Here is a 14,249-nt window from a genome sequence, read left to right as displayed (position 1 = left end):
GCTAAAATCACTGTTTGGAATGACACACAGAAATAGAGATTGAGGGGAAGCTGGCATGCCTCTGGAACCTTCACACCATTTCATGGTGACACTGAAACGCTTGCAGCTACCTGTAAACAAGTGGTCCTTTTAGGTTTCCCCAACCATGATGTGCAGAAGCTGCCCCTGTTCTTGCAATGCTGCTTCTGGCCGTTCGCTCGGAAAAGGGAAAGCCACTGAGCAAAATCCCACCCCCTTATTCTGGCAGAAGCACCAATACTTCCAGCAGGCTCCTGAAAGCAGTGAAGTCAAGCCCAGGCGAACAGCAGAATTGAGCACAGCAACCATTCTGCCAAAGGAGGAGATAGCATTGCTGCATTGGTCATATAAGAAAGAATACGACCAATGACCCTGGACTAGACTGATGGAAATCCCAAATTCCATGGATTTTTTTAAAAAAAAAACTTCTCTTGATTTCCATGCCTCAGACTAATAAGCATACAGGATAGGAGAAAAGACCCAAATACACAACACACAAGCCTCTTTTACATTTTAAAGTTAAAATTTGACCAGAAATTCTCAAGTTCCCCAATTGTACAGCCTATCCCTCGCATCAACAAAAGGCAGAGAGGGCCTTCCTGTGAAGGAACTTGGGATCTCTGCCTAGTCTTTCTGTGTCAGATACCGATTGTCCTTGGACACACATTAACTTCCTGTTCTCATATCTGGTTGCAATTTCTCATGTCGACCTTTTCAGGAAACTCCAGCTGGCTGGGCTGGGCTGCTTGCCAGCAGAATGGTATAAGGGAGAACTGGCACAGCTTCTCCCACAGCAAAGAGGATAATATCAAGGCTATTTTACATCCGTTGAAACAACACATCTCAAGCAATCATGGTTTATATGCTGATGAATTGTCACGAGTTAGGTGCCAAGAAAGGTTAATATACCAGGATTTTAAAGACTTCTCCATCTATCCACCCCCTGCAAAGAAAAAACAACCCCGATTCAGCTTGCTGAACAAGTTCCATCCAAACATGTTAAAAAGTTAGGCAGTGTGGGAAGAGAAAGGGGTAAGAGGATTGATGCAGTAGCAGGATGGGTGCTGAGCTCATCATATTGTCTGTTTGACAGTAAAACAATAGTGCCCTTCAGCAAGTCACAGAGACTTCCAGTAACGGTAAGCACAAAATTCATATCAAAGCTGAACCAACAAACCTACTCCTGATCCAAGTCTTTGCTAAACAGAAATCATTTTAGGGCTGGTCCACCCAATCATGTACCCTACTCAGGGATGTGGCAACCTGCACGTGTAAATAGACTACTGCACATAGTGCTCACTGAGGATCTAAGGGAAGAACAATGGAATGAGGACCTGCAGAGTCTCTTGGAGACTGCGAAAAGCAAACAATGAACTTCACACAGAAGGAAAGGCAAGAGGACCAGATCCTTCAGATCTGTGAAGTCCCTCCTTCTCTGTACGGGTGGTGCTTGCTCTCTGTAGGTGGCCCTGCCCAGAACAGGGCCGCCACCACTCACCAGAGACGTCTAGGAGGGAGGGTGCACCTAGGCCTGTTGAGGAAGGAGGCACCCAGGCGAGCGAGCACTTGTCCTCAGCTCCTGAAAAGGACAACATTTGATTAATCTTACGTAATTTCCTTGTGTTGCTATTGTAAACTTCTTTGGGTGCCTTTGTCAAAGCAGAATGGTGGTATAAAAAGGTAACAGATAAATTAATAATAATTGTAGGAGGCTAACCGGCTAAAAGCAGAATTTATGAACTGCAATCCTTGCAGCCTCTTCTTGTGCAATCTAAAAGCTGTCTCTGAACACCAGAATGCCATCCTAGGCTGGCTCACACTATGCTTGCAGCAAGCACAACTTGGTCAATGAAATTCCAGCTAAAGGGACCAAAATATTTAGCCCACTACTACTACTGCCCACTGCTAGGAGGGGGTCTTCAGACATGTATTGCCACAGAGTACCAGGAATGAGACGGGTGAAAACAAGACAAATGCAAAGAGTTAAACACAACAAAACGAACCAGCACTGCAAAGAAGAGGGAGAAAACAGAGAAACGGCCTCCAGAATGCAAGCAAAAAATGAGTTGTAAAAAGCAGCTCTGTTGAGAACCAGAAGGGCAGGTGACAAAATGTTCTGCTGGGAGAACAGGAAGAGTCGGAATGGGGAGGGGGTGGAGACAGAGACTTGCTGGTGTGTCAGGGCTGGGAGCAGCAGATGGCTGGATCATCAATTCATCACATGAACAAAACAAAAAAAACGGATGCAAAATTCATCACAAAGGGAGGACTGAAAGCAGCCACATTCTGTTGGGGCCTAGCAGACTGCAGTAATGCTGCTAGGGAACCGTCGTCCGCCTAATTCCCCCATCCCTCTGTGTGGAACAATGGCACTTTGATCAGAAAAACCTGGTTCAAATGCCCCCTCAACCATGAAGCTCACAGGGCAGTCTTTGGGCAAGGCAGACTCTGCTGGCCTAGCCTGCCTTTCACAAGTGTTGTGAAATGGCATGAGAGGAACCAGCATTAACACTCTCTTGTGCAAGATGCAAATGTAGAGTGGGATTTGGAATGGGAGTTTCCGGCTAAAGGAAAACTGCCCAGCACCTGGCCAGCCAGGCACACCCGGTTGAATAAGGTGCGACTTCTCTCCTCTCTCCACACAGCAATCATCTCTTCAATTAAGATTCCGCAAGTAATCTACTTCATTTCACCACTGGCTAGCTAAGAGAAAAGCTTCTGTCCTGATAAGGGTGCCTCTCTCTGACCCACCAAAGCAACAATCTGAGATTAAAAACCCCAATGGACCAGAGGGTGTGGCACCAGAGCACCCTATTCAGCCAATCAAGCCCTGCCTTAGCCTTACACACACACACACACACACACACACACACACACACACACACAGAAGTTTCAAAGAGCTGTCAAGCCATCTCACTGCTTCTGAAGGGGGACAAGACATCATCAACATTAGCAAGTTAAGAGCTTCCTTTATTGCTCAGCCCAATCAGGAACATGAGATTTGTTCAGCAAATGCAAGAGAGGCATGCCACACTCCTGGGGTGGGAGGCCACAGCTGATAAAGACATTCAGAATTAGAAAGTGATGCCATCACCTGCCCTCTGGAACTAAGAATTCTGTGAATAACTGAGGGGCCACTTCCATTTGGTTCAGCAGCAGGGCAATGGCATTCCTGCAGAACTTGTTTAGTACACAGGACAGAAACTGACTTTGACCTCCCACCTCCCAGAAAAAGCCAAGAGTGCTTGGGGCAATGACCCTCCACCATCCAAACCTTCCCTAGTGGTTGTCCTTTTCCTGCCCAGAGAGAAGCCAGGACTACACCATCTGTCTTTCTTGGAAGACTCATCACACAAAAGTTTGTGTATCACGACAGATAATGACATTTACTCACCCTGCACTTCCCTGCCTCTAGGCTTCTCTTTACTCCCACCTCGCTTTAAGAGCAGGTCCTCTGGCTAGAGAGAAAAGTTAGTCTTTTAGTCGGGGACACACACCAAAGTTTATGGGGAAGAGAGTCCACATGCAGAGATGTCTCCACCAACAGGCAAGGATGCCCAGCAGCCCATTGCTGTACTGGGGCAAGTGGCAGGATGAAGCCCAAGTCTTGCAGTGTGAGAAAGAGCTCCATTCCCACCTTTACACATAAGTGCAGCCACAACGGTAGGAAGGCCTATGTCTTGCCACACAGTGTCCCCTCTAACGCGTACGCATGTGCTCGCACTCACGTTTTTTGATGTCCGCTCAGGTTGAATCCGGAAGGTCCTGTTCTGAATGCCGGTGCGCGCACACTGCCTTGATACTGTTGCCCAGAACAAAATTCATTCCGCACACAGATGAAAAAAATTAGAACACTGCTGCCACCCCCTTGTGGCGGGGAACACGTGGGAAGTCAGGCCAAGGCCACTTGGAGAGCCAAGCCATGCAACCCTACTCAGGCCCTTCACTCCTTCCGCTCCACCACCTGCAACGGCCAAAGCTCTCCTGCTCCCTTGCTGCCCCTTCCGCCTGCCACTCCCTCCCAGTACAACTCCGTGATGCCCCTTCAAATCCGTTCTCGACCCACCTTTCCTACAAAGACACACCCCTGACATCCTCATACTGCTATTGGGACAGAAAGAGAAAGATACATGTTTAACATATGACTGCTGTCAATAAAACCCCTGCTAACTGGGCAAAGAGCTACCTTTTAAAGTGGCGAGTCCCTTATATTCGCAGCGAGGAGCACAGCATCTCTCCAGGGTTTAACACGTGTTTCTTTTTAGATTGCAAGCCCTTTTGGGACTGGAAATAAATAACATTCTTTCCCTTGCTCACCCCCCCCCCCCGCCCCATTCCCTCCATTATCTCCCCTTTCCAAGCCCCTCAAGGCAGGGATTTGTCCCTTGCTCACTTTTGTAGAACTCTATCCACATTGATGGCCTTAATCAATGACATCAAATACTGGTGACATGTTATACAGCAATGAAGAGCAAGACCCACAAACACAAGACCCATCTTTGAGAAGCCACAGGACTCTTGAATATAAGCAATACACTTTTAATTCCAACAAGACACCTTTGACAAGCCCCCACTTTTCTGTGGTTTGACTGCCACATTTCTGCAACATCGCTAGGGGAGAAACGAGCACAAATACAGAACATTAAGATACAACAGTACAAATGATAAATTATATTCATACAATAAAAGATCAATAGCACAAACTCAATCAAATGTAACCTGCTCCCAATTTTAAGAAAATAGCTGGGTAAATATATGTATGTTTAAGTGTTAACACTTTTTAAAAGATACAATTTTGCATGTGTTTGCATGGTAGAGATTCTGCCATGGAAAATAAAAGTAGATATCCCTCCACAGTTTATTCAATTGTAATATATACAGCACACATTAAAAATGCTAATGGCCAGAAAGAAAATGGTGGTCACTGTAGCCACCATAGTAGAGCTGATCCCAATGCTCCTCTGATTTTCTCCATCAAGTTCTCAGGTAGAGAAGATGGTTAGAAGCCAAAATGGGTGTGGGGGGCGGAGGGGCAGGTTGAGAAATTCTGGTGCATTTTCCCTCAGAAGTTCCTCGCAGTGATCACTTCCTCCATCTCATTTCCTGCAGGAATCGGAAGTACACCCTCTAGAGGATCCGGTTGTCTACTCTGTGAAGAGCTGGACTCCAATCTAGAAACGTTTGAACTTATCACAATATCATTGTTCCACAGTAAGAATGAACTAATTTAGCATCAGTCTCAAACCTATTGATGATCACCGTTCTAACAATGCTTTAAAAATACTGGACTGGTCAGCTGGCCAAATCTTCTTGGACCAGTCGCCCGGCCCCCATGATATTTGTGATTAGCTAATGGACTGCTTTGGAAACTCCCATTTTGAAACTGACGTTGTCACGTAGCCTGGGGGACGGAGATTTGAGAGCCAGGTCTCCAAAGTCCCCTTAGATGCCAAGAAACAGGTTGCAGACTCTTCTCTGGCCCTAAGCCAAAGCAACACAGACAAGTAACTTCTGAGACACTGTGTTGCAGGAGAGGGCATTGCACCAGAGCACTCTGGCACAGCTGCTGCTCATGCCACCCAGAGCGTGGACGGCACTCTTCCTGGAGAGCCAGGCAAACCCTCTCGTAGAGGATCTTTAGCCCACACCATGCGAGTAGCAACTTAATTAATAAGTCACCGCTTTTTGGACTTAACATTATACAAGGATGATTTTACAAAATCTTTGGCCAACTTGACCAGTAAAGCTGTTTTAGAAATGGTTAAGTTGCCTATTTGGAAACAGGAAGAGGAATGCCAGGGAAATCTCAGGCGTTTGTTATGAGCCTCGGGTGCAAATTTACTCTTCTCTTCTTCTTTTTGAGGGAGAATTCATCTGAGCAGGAAACATTCGGAATATGGCTATGAAGCTTACAAATAAAATTGGATTTTGTTGGAGAAGAGCAGTAAACCTAGATCGCCACTGGCAAGCACCACGTTTAGACATAGAAGACCTGTTTAAGAAGCAGGAAATATACCGGCATAGACTAAAGCAAGCTAGTTGTTCTCAGCTTGACTCCCATTCACCGCAGCATATTCTGGAGGCCAAGGTGCCTTTTAGATAGGCCTGAGTCAAAGACCCCAAACATGCTGGTGCCTTCAAAGCCTGGTTACTCTGAGAGGGGCAACTTCCTTATGGTCTAACACACGCAGGAAGATGTCCACAATTCCTGGACAAGCAAAGTGAAATGCAATCAGAAGTTGTGAGGGAAGAGAATGAATTTTGTCTCAGAATGACCAGATAGCAGCTGCTTCGTTTGCAAATCCAAGTCTTGTATCTCTCCCACTATTAGCATTTCTGATGGCCACTCAAATACAACACAACTACCATGTTTACTGAATCTAAGAAAAGTATTTTTCCAAGTTCTTTTATGTTAGATATTGGGGAGTCCTCTTATATTCAAAGTCCTCTTCCTTTCGAGTAAATACAAGTGTAACTTGTATTTTAACCTGCATTTTAATGAGGGTCATCTTAAACTCAGAATCGTCTTCTATTCAGATAAATACAGTACTACCCGCAATTAAGTCACAATCATCTTCTACCTTCACCTTGACCACACACAAAAAAAGCTCATGCCTCAGATATTTCCATATATTTTATGAGACCTGCTATTCTAGTCTGACACCAGAGATGCCATCCATTACCAGAAAATAGAAGTCCCAACACTGATTTGTTTTTGTAAAAGAGGAAAAACCAGAAAAGGCCAACTGCATCCACTCAACGGCTGTACAGAGAAGGAAGAAAAAAAATATTCCACTCAGGTGAGACTTCGGGGTGTGTTTGCTGCACACCTAGAAAGAGTTCTTTTACAAGATGCCATTTTAAAGAGAGACTTTTCAAGCAGGTAAAAAACAATGAATAAAACCTGAGTAATGGCTTCATGACCAGGGATCCAAGGAATTTAAAAAAGTTCACTTTGCAATGAAGACTGTAAACAGAGCCAGTTATTAGCACAGAGTGCACCTTTAGTTAGAAGAGTTTAGTTGATTAAAATTAACAACATTCATATAACAGTGTTTTTTTCTTTAAAAGTTTCCCAAAGTATTACAAGAGATAAGTAGTCATTTCTTTCATGATCTTATGTCTAGAAAAGGCTTGGTTGTTGTTTTTTTCATTTGAGTTGGAGGAATCATAAAAGAGGGAGTGGGGAAGTCAAGGGAAAGGCAACTGTAGTGTTTTCCTTCTCAGTGTCATCTTGCGTTCATATTCCATTCAAAATTTATGCCACAGGAGTGTCTCATTTTCAATACAAACTCTTTGTTCAAAAGCAAAAAATTGCCAATATTCCCTTTTAAAGTCTTTTTTACCAAAACAAAGAGCTAAATATATAAATAAGAGGGCATTAAATCATAAAAATGATCATATCTTAAGTTTTCAGCTAGACCCAATAGAGCTACAGACTGTTAAATAAGAACCACGTTATAAAAATCAGCAAGAGTGGAACCAAGAGCCAATCCTGCCAACTCAAATCCAAAATGGTACTAAAAATTCTTTTTTTAAAAGTGCAAAAGTATACAAGGATAACTGCATAATAACAGCAAAGTTCATCCCAAATTAGTTCCCAATGAAGCTGAATTAAATGGTGCCCCACTTTCCCCTCTTCTTTCCCCCCACCCCGTTTTTTAAAAAACTTGCGTTGCAAGTCAAATTCACACGCGCACACGCACACACACACACACACACACTTTCCAAATAAAGTCACGATCGGACAAGCACAGAGCAGAACACCCTGGAACACAAGCGCAGTAGCATGCCAGCCACTCAGACGGAAGTCCTGTAAGAGTCCTTGGATAAGAATACAAATTGAACGCCGCCTACAGAACAGCACACGGGTAGGATATCACAACCAGAGGGAGAATCTGCTTCTGTCCCGCCTTCGTTGCCAACTGCAACCCCTCCTACCCAACCCCAGAAAGAAAGTAGAGTTTAGCTCTAGGTTTTAGTGTGCAAGGAAAACTATGTAGCTTCTGGGCACCCGCAAATCCTTCCTCTTCTAGGATTTATAAGGACTATGGGTGATCCAACAGTTTAGTACAGTATAGAATTATGTGCAAATGTGTTTGCTAGCACTCTGAGTCGCCAATCTACTCTTCACAAGCGTGGGGGTTCTGACAGACCTGGGTTGTAGTCACTTCAGAGTCCAGCAAATAGTGTATAAAATATAGGAAAGAGGGGGGTTTAAAATGGCAGCTTCTTCCTACAGTATTGAAATGATTAACAAAAAAAGGGGGAGGGGGGTTGGACAGAGAGAAGAAACCTAACTTTGGTGACAAAGTCCCAATGTTTTACGTGATGCTCCCACAAGCCCACAGTAAAAAGTACCATCTGCAGCAAAGGCTGGCTGGAGAGCAGATGGAGAGGAGCGAGAGAATTCTTCAAAATAAACCTGTAAACGGCACACCTCGTCTCTCCCAGTCTCTTGCACACACGGATCCGTCCGAGCAAGCCTTGGGCATCCCACTCCGTTCCACAACCCTTCCGCCAAGTCCCACAGGCCCGGACTTTAGAGGAGGAAAGGGTTAGTTGCGTTTGCAGGCTGGGAGGCCGAGGGGGGGATGCCAGTACTGTGGAGAGGCTGTGCCATGGAGCCCACAATGGCCATGTTCATTCCCTGGCCCATCCTGCTGAGAGAGGCCATCGTGCCCATGGCTGGTAGGGGTGCCATCACCATCGGTGCCATAGAAGGCAGAGGGACTGGCTCCATGCCCACGGCTGGCACGGTGCTGAAGGAGGGGCTGCTGCCCATGACGGGACTCGACCGCATCTGATTGAGTGTGAGGGGCTGCGGCTGGTTCACTTGGAACGGGTTGACTGGAGGAGGGGCAGCTGCAACCGCTGTTCCTAGTGAGAAGAAAGGAGACGGGGATGAGACAGAGCGTCCAACATGTCACTGTTCTCCACCTTATGCAGGCAGGCAGAGTTTCTAGAGGCTCCTGCCCACACTGTGCCTTGCTGGGGATCTCCACGAGACAGTAACTGTCCAGGCTACCTTAAACAGAGGACAAGAGGTCAGAAGTTCTTGCTGCTGGCAGTGCTTGTTCATATCTTCTGCTTAGGGGCAACAGGTCAGAGGACCACAGTGGTAACAGGGGCACGTGCACCCACACTAAATTTTGCCAGAACCGGTCTAGTTGGGACAAAAAGGGCCTCACTGCCAGTAGCTTCCTGACCCAATTAAGGCACGTTCCATCGCGTTTACAAAGTTCATATCCTCTCTGCCAACTATCTTCACCTCACTGTTGGGAATCAAAGTCACCCCTCACTCAAAGCAAATTCCTACAAACCTGGAGGGAAGTTCTGCACTCATCTATTCTGCTCCGTTTTGACAAGCGAGCAGGGAGTTCCACCCATCAGCCCCAACAAACAGCTTCGACTTCCAAATAGAGCACAGATGTATCATACCAAAGCTGAAACAAATCTGCTGGCAGATATTCTGACCATCTTTTTAGTCCATGGATCTGCATTTCATGAACTGTGGCAAATAACTGCAAGTTATTTGGTTCTGATGTTTGCTATGGTGTATTAGTTCCCAGCCAAGGGCTCACAGTCAGGATCCAAAGGTTTACTTTAGAGGAGTGCCCAGTCTTGTGTGTGCTCTACTGAATTGGATTTCTCCCACTGAACAGGCAAGGGCCTTGGAAAATCCCCTGAACATCAAAAGCAGCGAGGGTTTGTGAAGCAGACAGCCAGAGCCACACTGAAGGCAGAAAAACTTGTTGCAGGATCTTTGGATCCTGGCCCATATTTTATTTTACAAAAATTAATTATATTTGTGAACTGCCCCAAACTGACGTCTCTGGGAGGTTTACAGCAACATAAAACAAATCAAAACAGAAATTAAAACCTGAAAACAATTTAAAACCACAAGTCTAGTTAAAAGGTTTGGGTGAATAAATGCGTCTTTAGAGACTGTTTAAAAGTTGTCAGAGAGGTGGAGGCTCCTATTTCCAGCAAGGAGCACATTCCAGAGTCTTGGGGCGGTAATAAAAAAGGCCTGACCCCATGTAGCCACCAGAGAAGCTGGTGGCAAATGCAGATGAACCTCTCCAGATGATCTCAATGGGCGATGGGGCTCTTAGTGAAGAAGACATTCTCTTCCTGTGCCTAAGCTGTTTGGGGCTTTTAACAGCTTCATCATAATGAGCCATTTCCAAATGCGAGAAGCTGGAAAAGTGCAAAGAGGAACTTTCCCAGGATGTGATGTGTTGGCCCCCTGCCAGAACTCCACATTCCTTGTAACAGACACACAGTTGGGTTTCTCTAGAAGGCCTGAATGACCTCTGTGAAAACCTTGTTCCCTAGTTGTCGATAACCCAGGGGTGAGGGGAGGCTGGCTGCTGAATCTGGCTGTTTTCCTCAATATGGGCATGCTCTCAAACTTCTGAGAATCAAAATAGCTCGTTGCCACAGTTTAACAACCAACAACAAACAAATTGCTTCAACACGCTCAGTAGTAGCTCAGTTCCAATGGTTGCATCTCTTGCTAGCTACCAAACTTCCCAAGCAAAAGATTTTCCTACCCTGGAACACAACCGGGGCATATTTTGTCTCAGCCTATATTTTGCTCTCCACCTATAAACAAAGTGCCATCCATCCAACTTGAAGACCAACAAAAATGTGTACTATAAAACTCACTGCTGACTGTACTCAGAGACTATCATTTTTTGTTACAGGTATAGAGGGGACCCATTGCCATATGATACAGAGCCAACGGGAAAATCTTTTGTTATATGTGTAGATATTTCATAATTAATCACTGCACTCAGGCTAGATCTGCCAGAGGTTATTACTTCAAAGTACAAACTTCCCTCTAGTTAGTTCAGTGGCTCGGAGTGTGAGCTAGGAAAATCTCCCCTTGCTCATGAGGTATGCTTAAGCAAGCCAATGGGGGTAATAATCGCAACTTGTCTCACAGCACAGTTGTAAGGATTACAACTAGACAAAGTAGGCAAAGCATTTTGAACTTTCAGGTACAGTATTCTATAAAGATGATCAGCATTAATTGCGCCAAGATTACCCATAGGGATGGATCTCTAACTGCTCGTGAAGCCCACTCATGTTGAGCTTGGTGGGCCTGCTTGTCTGGCCCAAGGCGTCAATTCTTTATCATCTCTCCGTTTGTACCCCCTTCATCCCCAAGAGCAGCTGCTCTCTGTATGCCAAGCTGTACCTGGAGCCAAGAATGGGTTCAGTGAAGGTGCAGGCTGTGGGGGCTTAGACACTAACGAATCCAGGTTCACCAGGGCAGCGTTGGGGCCCAAGAAGGACTCGGGAGTTTTCCGAGCTGCACTCTGTTTACCGGAGGCCAAGTTTGCAGACTGAGACTCAAAGAGATCAGGGCTGGTCGTGCCGCTGTTCTGGGCTGACAAAGCAGAACCTGAATCTGGTGAAACAGATACAAACATTTTGAAATGAAGGAAAAGGTGTTCACTTCCATGTAGGAAAAACAAGCGCAAATACAATGCGTTCATCCCTCTTTTTACCTTTTTTAAAAAATGTTAAAGCTTGCAATCCTAAACCAATGTGCTTGGAATTTAATGGAACTTGCTTCCAAGTAAATGTGCTTAGGACTGATACTTAAACCTAACACAGGGATCAGGGAATGATTGCTTTCTGCCACTAGAAAGTCTCCACTCTGTTTCTTCTTTCTCCCCACCTCCCACAAAATTGCCTCATTTAACGAGCCCATTAAACGCAGGTGTCTCATCTTTAAGCAGGTCAGACCTGAGTCCTACCTATCTTGGAGAATTTGAGGACTCTAGAATTGCAATTACAGGGTAAGATAAAAGAAAGTTTCTACAAACTGACCTTGGTATCCTTCTTTAGAGTGCTGTTGGATACAGACACGGATTAATTGTCTCTATGGAGAAGACATTCAGAAGCATCAGGTTTTTTGACTCCCCCCTATTCTACTGCCATTCTAAAACTGTGCATTCAGTCATGCCCCGTGAGCAGAGGACTTGACTACTTTAAACGAGAAAGAGAGAGAGAATTTGACCTGCCTTCAGCCAGATCAGACAAACGGTGCTTTTATCAAAATAACAGAGTTATAAATACAGAGGATGAAATCAGACACATTGACGGTTTTCCAGCGCACAGGGAGGGGGTTTTGTAGTCACCAAGTGGGAGAAATGCACTAAATCTAGGGCCTGAGCAAAGGACTCTGCAATCACCTCACACTGCAAAAATCTAGCATTTTGGATCTCTGGCGGCCACAGCGCCTACTTGAACTGCAGAGTTCTAACTGATTTGACTATCTCACTACAGAAGTTTCAGAGCATCAGGAGTGGAATAGAACCCAATGGCCCTGCAGTCCAAGATGCTGAGCAAAATCCACTGGGGATGTCAGAACACTCTCCTAAAAAGTGCCACCCACAGCTCTGATCTTGGGGTCTCTCCCATCCCTTTTAATGGTGCCTGCACAGAATGTCACTCCCAAGGGATAAAATCCTAACTCATAATTTCTATTCAGCAAAGAACCGACAGGCCATGTTTGTGGAGCATTCCCTACCCAATAATCTTCAACTGAATTCACTACCATAATGTTGTGGAAAGGTTCGTCCTGAACCTGTCATCAAAGGACAAGTTTCAACCTGGAAAATGTGCTAACGAAATCCTTTCCAGAATATTAGCATTTTATTTAGTATTTTTAATTTGAGGCAAGTCTCAATATTAGAGCTGCAACATTTGAGGAACATAACTGAATTGTTAGAATCATTGCTGAAAGTTTGGATCGGCTAAAAAGGTGCATTGATTATGACAGCATATTTTAAAAATACATTTAATACAATTACTTCTTTAAAACTGCCCTCTTCTCTCTCCCACAGTATGGGAATGCCTCCAAGATTATGTCTGATACAGCTTACAGCTCAGTGACAGAACACATTATTTGAATGCAGACATTCCCAGGTTCGATCCCCTGCGTCTCCAGTTAAAAGTATCAGGGAATGGAAGAGACTAGGGATGTGCCAGCCACCTCGGTTCGGTTTCTAATCCGAACTGCCCCCAGTTAGCTCAGTTCAGGCTCAATGAGTGAGCCCAGGCCCAGTCCGGTCTGGCCATCGGGCCTGATCGATGGCTCAACAGCCATACTTGCAGAGGGGTGCCCCTTTACAAGGATTCCAGCAAGGATCCCCCTTTACAAGTAAAGGGCTGCGGGGGGGGGGAGTTCACTCTTTAATCTTTAAAAATACACCACTGCAAGGTGGGACGGGGGCAGCAGCCGCTGCAGGGAGGGTAGCAAGGGCTGCGTGGGGAGGGGGGCTCCCCTTTTGCCGCCTACACCCGCTGCACAGTGGGATGGGGGTGGCAGCAGCCGCAGTGGCTGTGGAATGGTGGCAGCAAGAGCTCCTTCCGGCTCCCCTCTTGCCTCCTGAATGGAGCGTGGGCCTGTCTGCAGCCAGTTTGGGGGCTTTCTGTGCCCACATGGAGGCAGAATGGAGGCTTTCTGCCTCCGTTCGGGAGGCAGGAGGGGAGCTGGAAGGGGCTCTCGCTGCTGCCTCCGCCGTCCCTGGTATCGGTCTTAACTGATTGAGATTTCTTGGATGCTAGCCTTACTTAATATTCTTGCAACCTACACTGTGTCATCAACACACAGGCAAAGGAAAAAAGCGGGGTGGGGGGAGCAATGCAGCTTTAAAAATTATTATTTAAAATTCCAAAGTTCTAGCATGTTCAAGCACCATTTTGTAGCTTTGTCCAATGTTTACTTCACACGTACCTTGCTTTTTAGATGTGCGAAGGCTGTCAAATTCAGAAAAGTCATCTTTAACCGTCCCATTCAAGTTGCTGAAGAGGTCAAAAGATTTACTTCCTGTGGGGCAGAACATGAAGGCACGGCCATCAGTGGACTGAGTTGCATGATGGCCTGGAGCTACAGGAGCTGCTCTTAAGCAACAGGCGAAGCCTCTTCTGTCCCCCAGAAGCTGACAGGTGCCTCTGTCACAGCAACTTTGGAATTTGTAGAAATCAGAAATTCACTTCCCTTAAAGACACTGAAGGCTTTATTCACTTTTATTTCAGCATCTTCTCCAAGGAACTTCACAGTGGTGAAAACCAAAGCAGATTGTAGAGATTATTTTTAGAGCTCTCCTCAAAATGGGCAAATCAGCAACAAAATGGCAAACGTGGCTCACTGTGTGTGTACAGTGATGCACAAGGGAACAAAAAAACCTAACTTCACAGATACACTG

General features: G+C 45.6%; 1 protein-coding gene across 5 annotated transcripts in view; it reads right to left on the bottom strand.

Annotated features, from left to right (window-relative positions):
• Positions 1–4,541: 4,541 nt before the first annotated feature.
• The window catches only part of EPN2 (epsin 2), a 43,883-nt gene continuing 34,175 nt past the window's right edge, over positions 4,542–14,249 (bottom strand). For all 5 annotated transcript variants that reach the window (XM_053276627.1, XM_053276632.1, XM_053276630.1 and 2 more), the window contains exons 7-9: positions 13,778–13,870; positions 11,228–11,440; positions 4,542–8,898 (exon numbers count right to left, since the gene is read on the bottom strand). In XM_053276627.1, coding sequence (XP_053132602.1) covers positions 8,561–8,898; positions 11,228–11,440; positions 13,778–13,870 — 644 coding nt within the window. In that variant the 3' untranslated portion in view covers positions 4,542–8,560. The remainder of the gene's footprint in view (positions 8,899–11,227; positions 11,441–13,777; positions 13,871–14,249) is intronic.

The sequence above is a fragment of the Hemicordylus capensis genome, chromosome 13, assembly GCF_027244095.1.
Source record: "Hemicordylus capensis ecotype Gifberg chromosome 13, rHemCap1.1.pri, whole genome shotgun sequence".
NCBI lineage: Eukaryota > Metazoa > Chordata > Lepidosauria > Squamata > Cordylidae > Hemicordylus > Hemicordylus capensis.
This window is presented reverse-complemented; position numbering and strand designations above follow the sequence as displayed.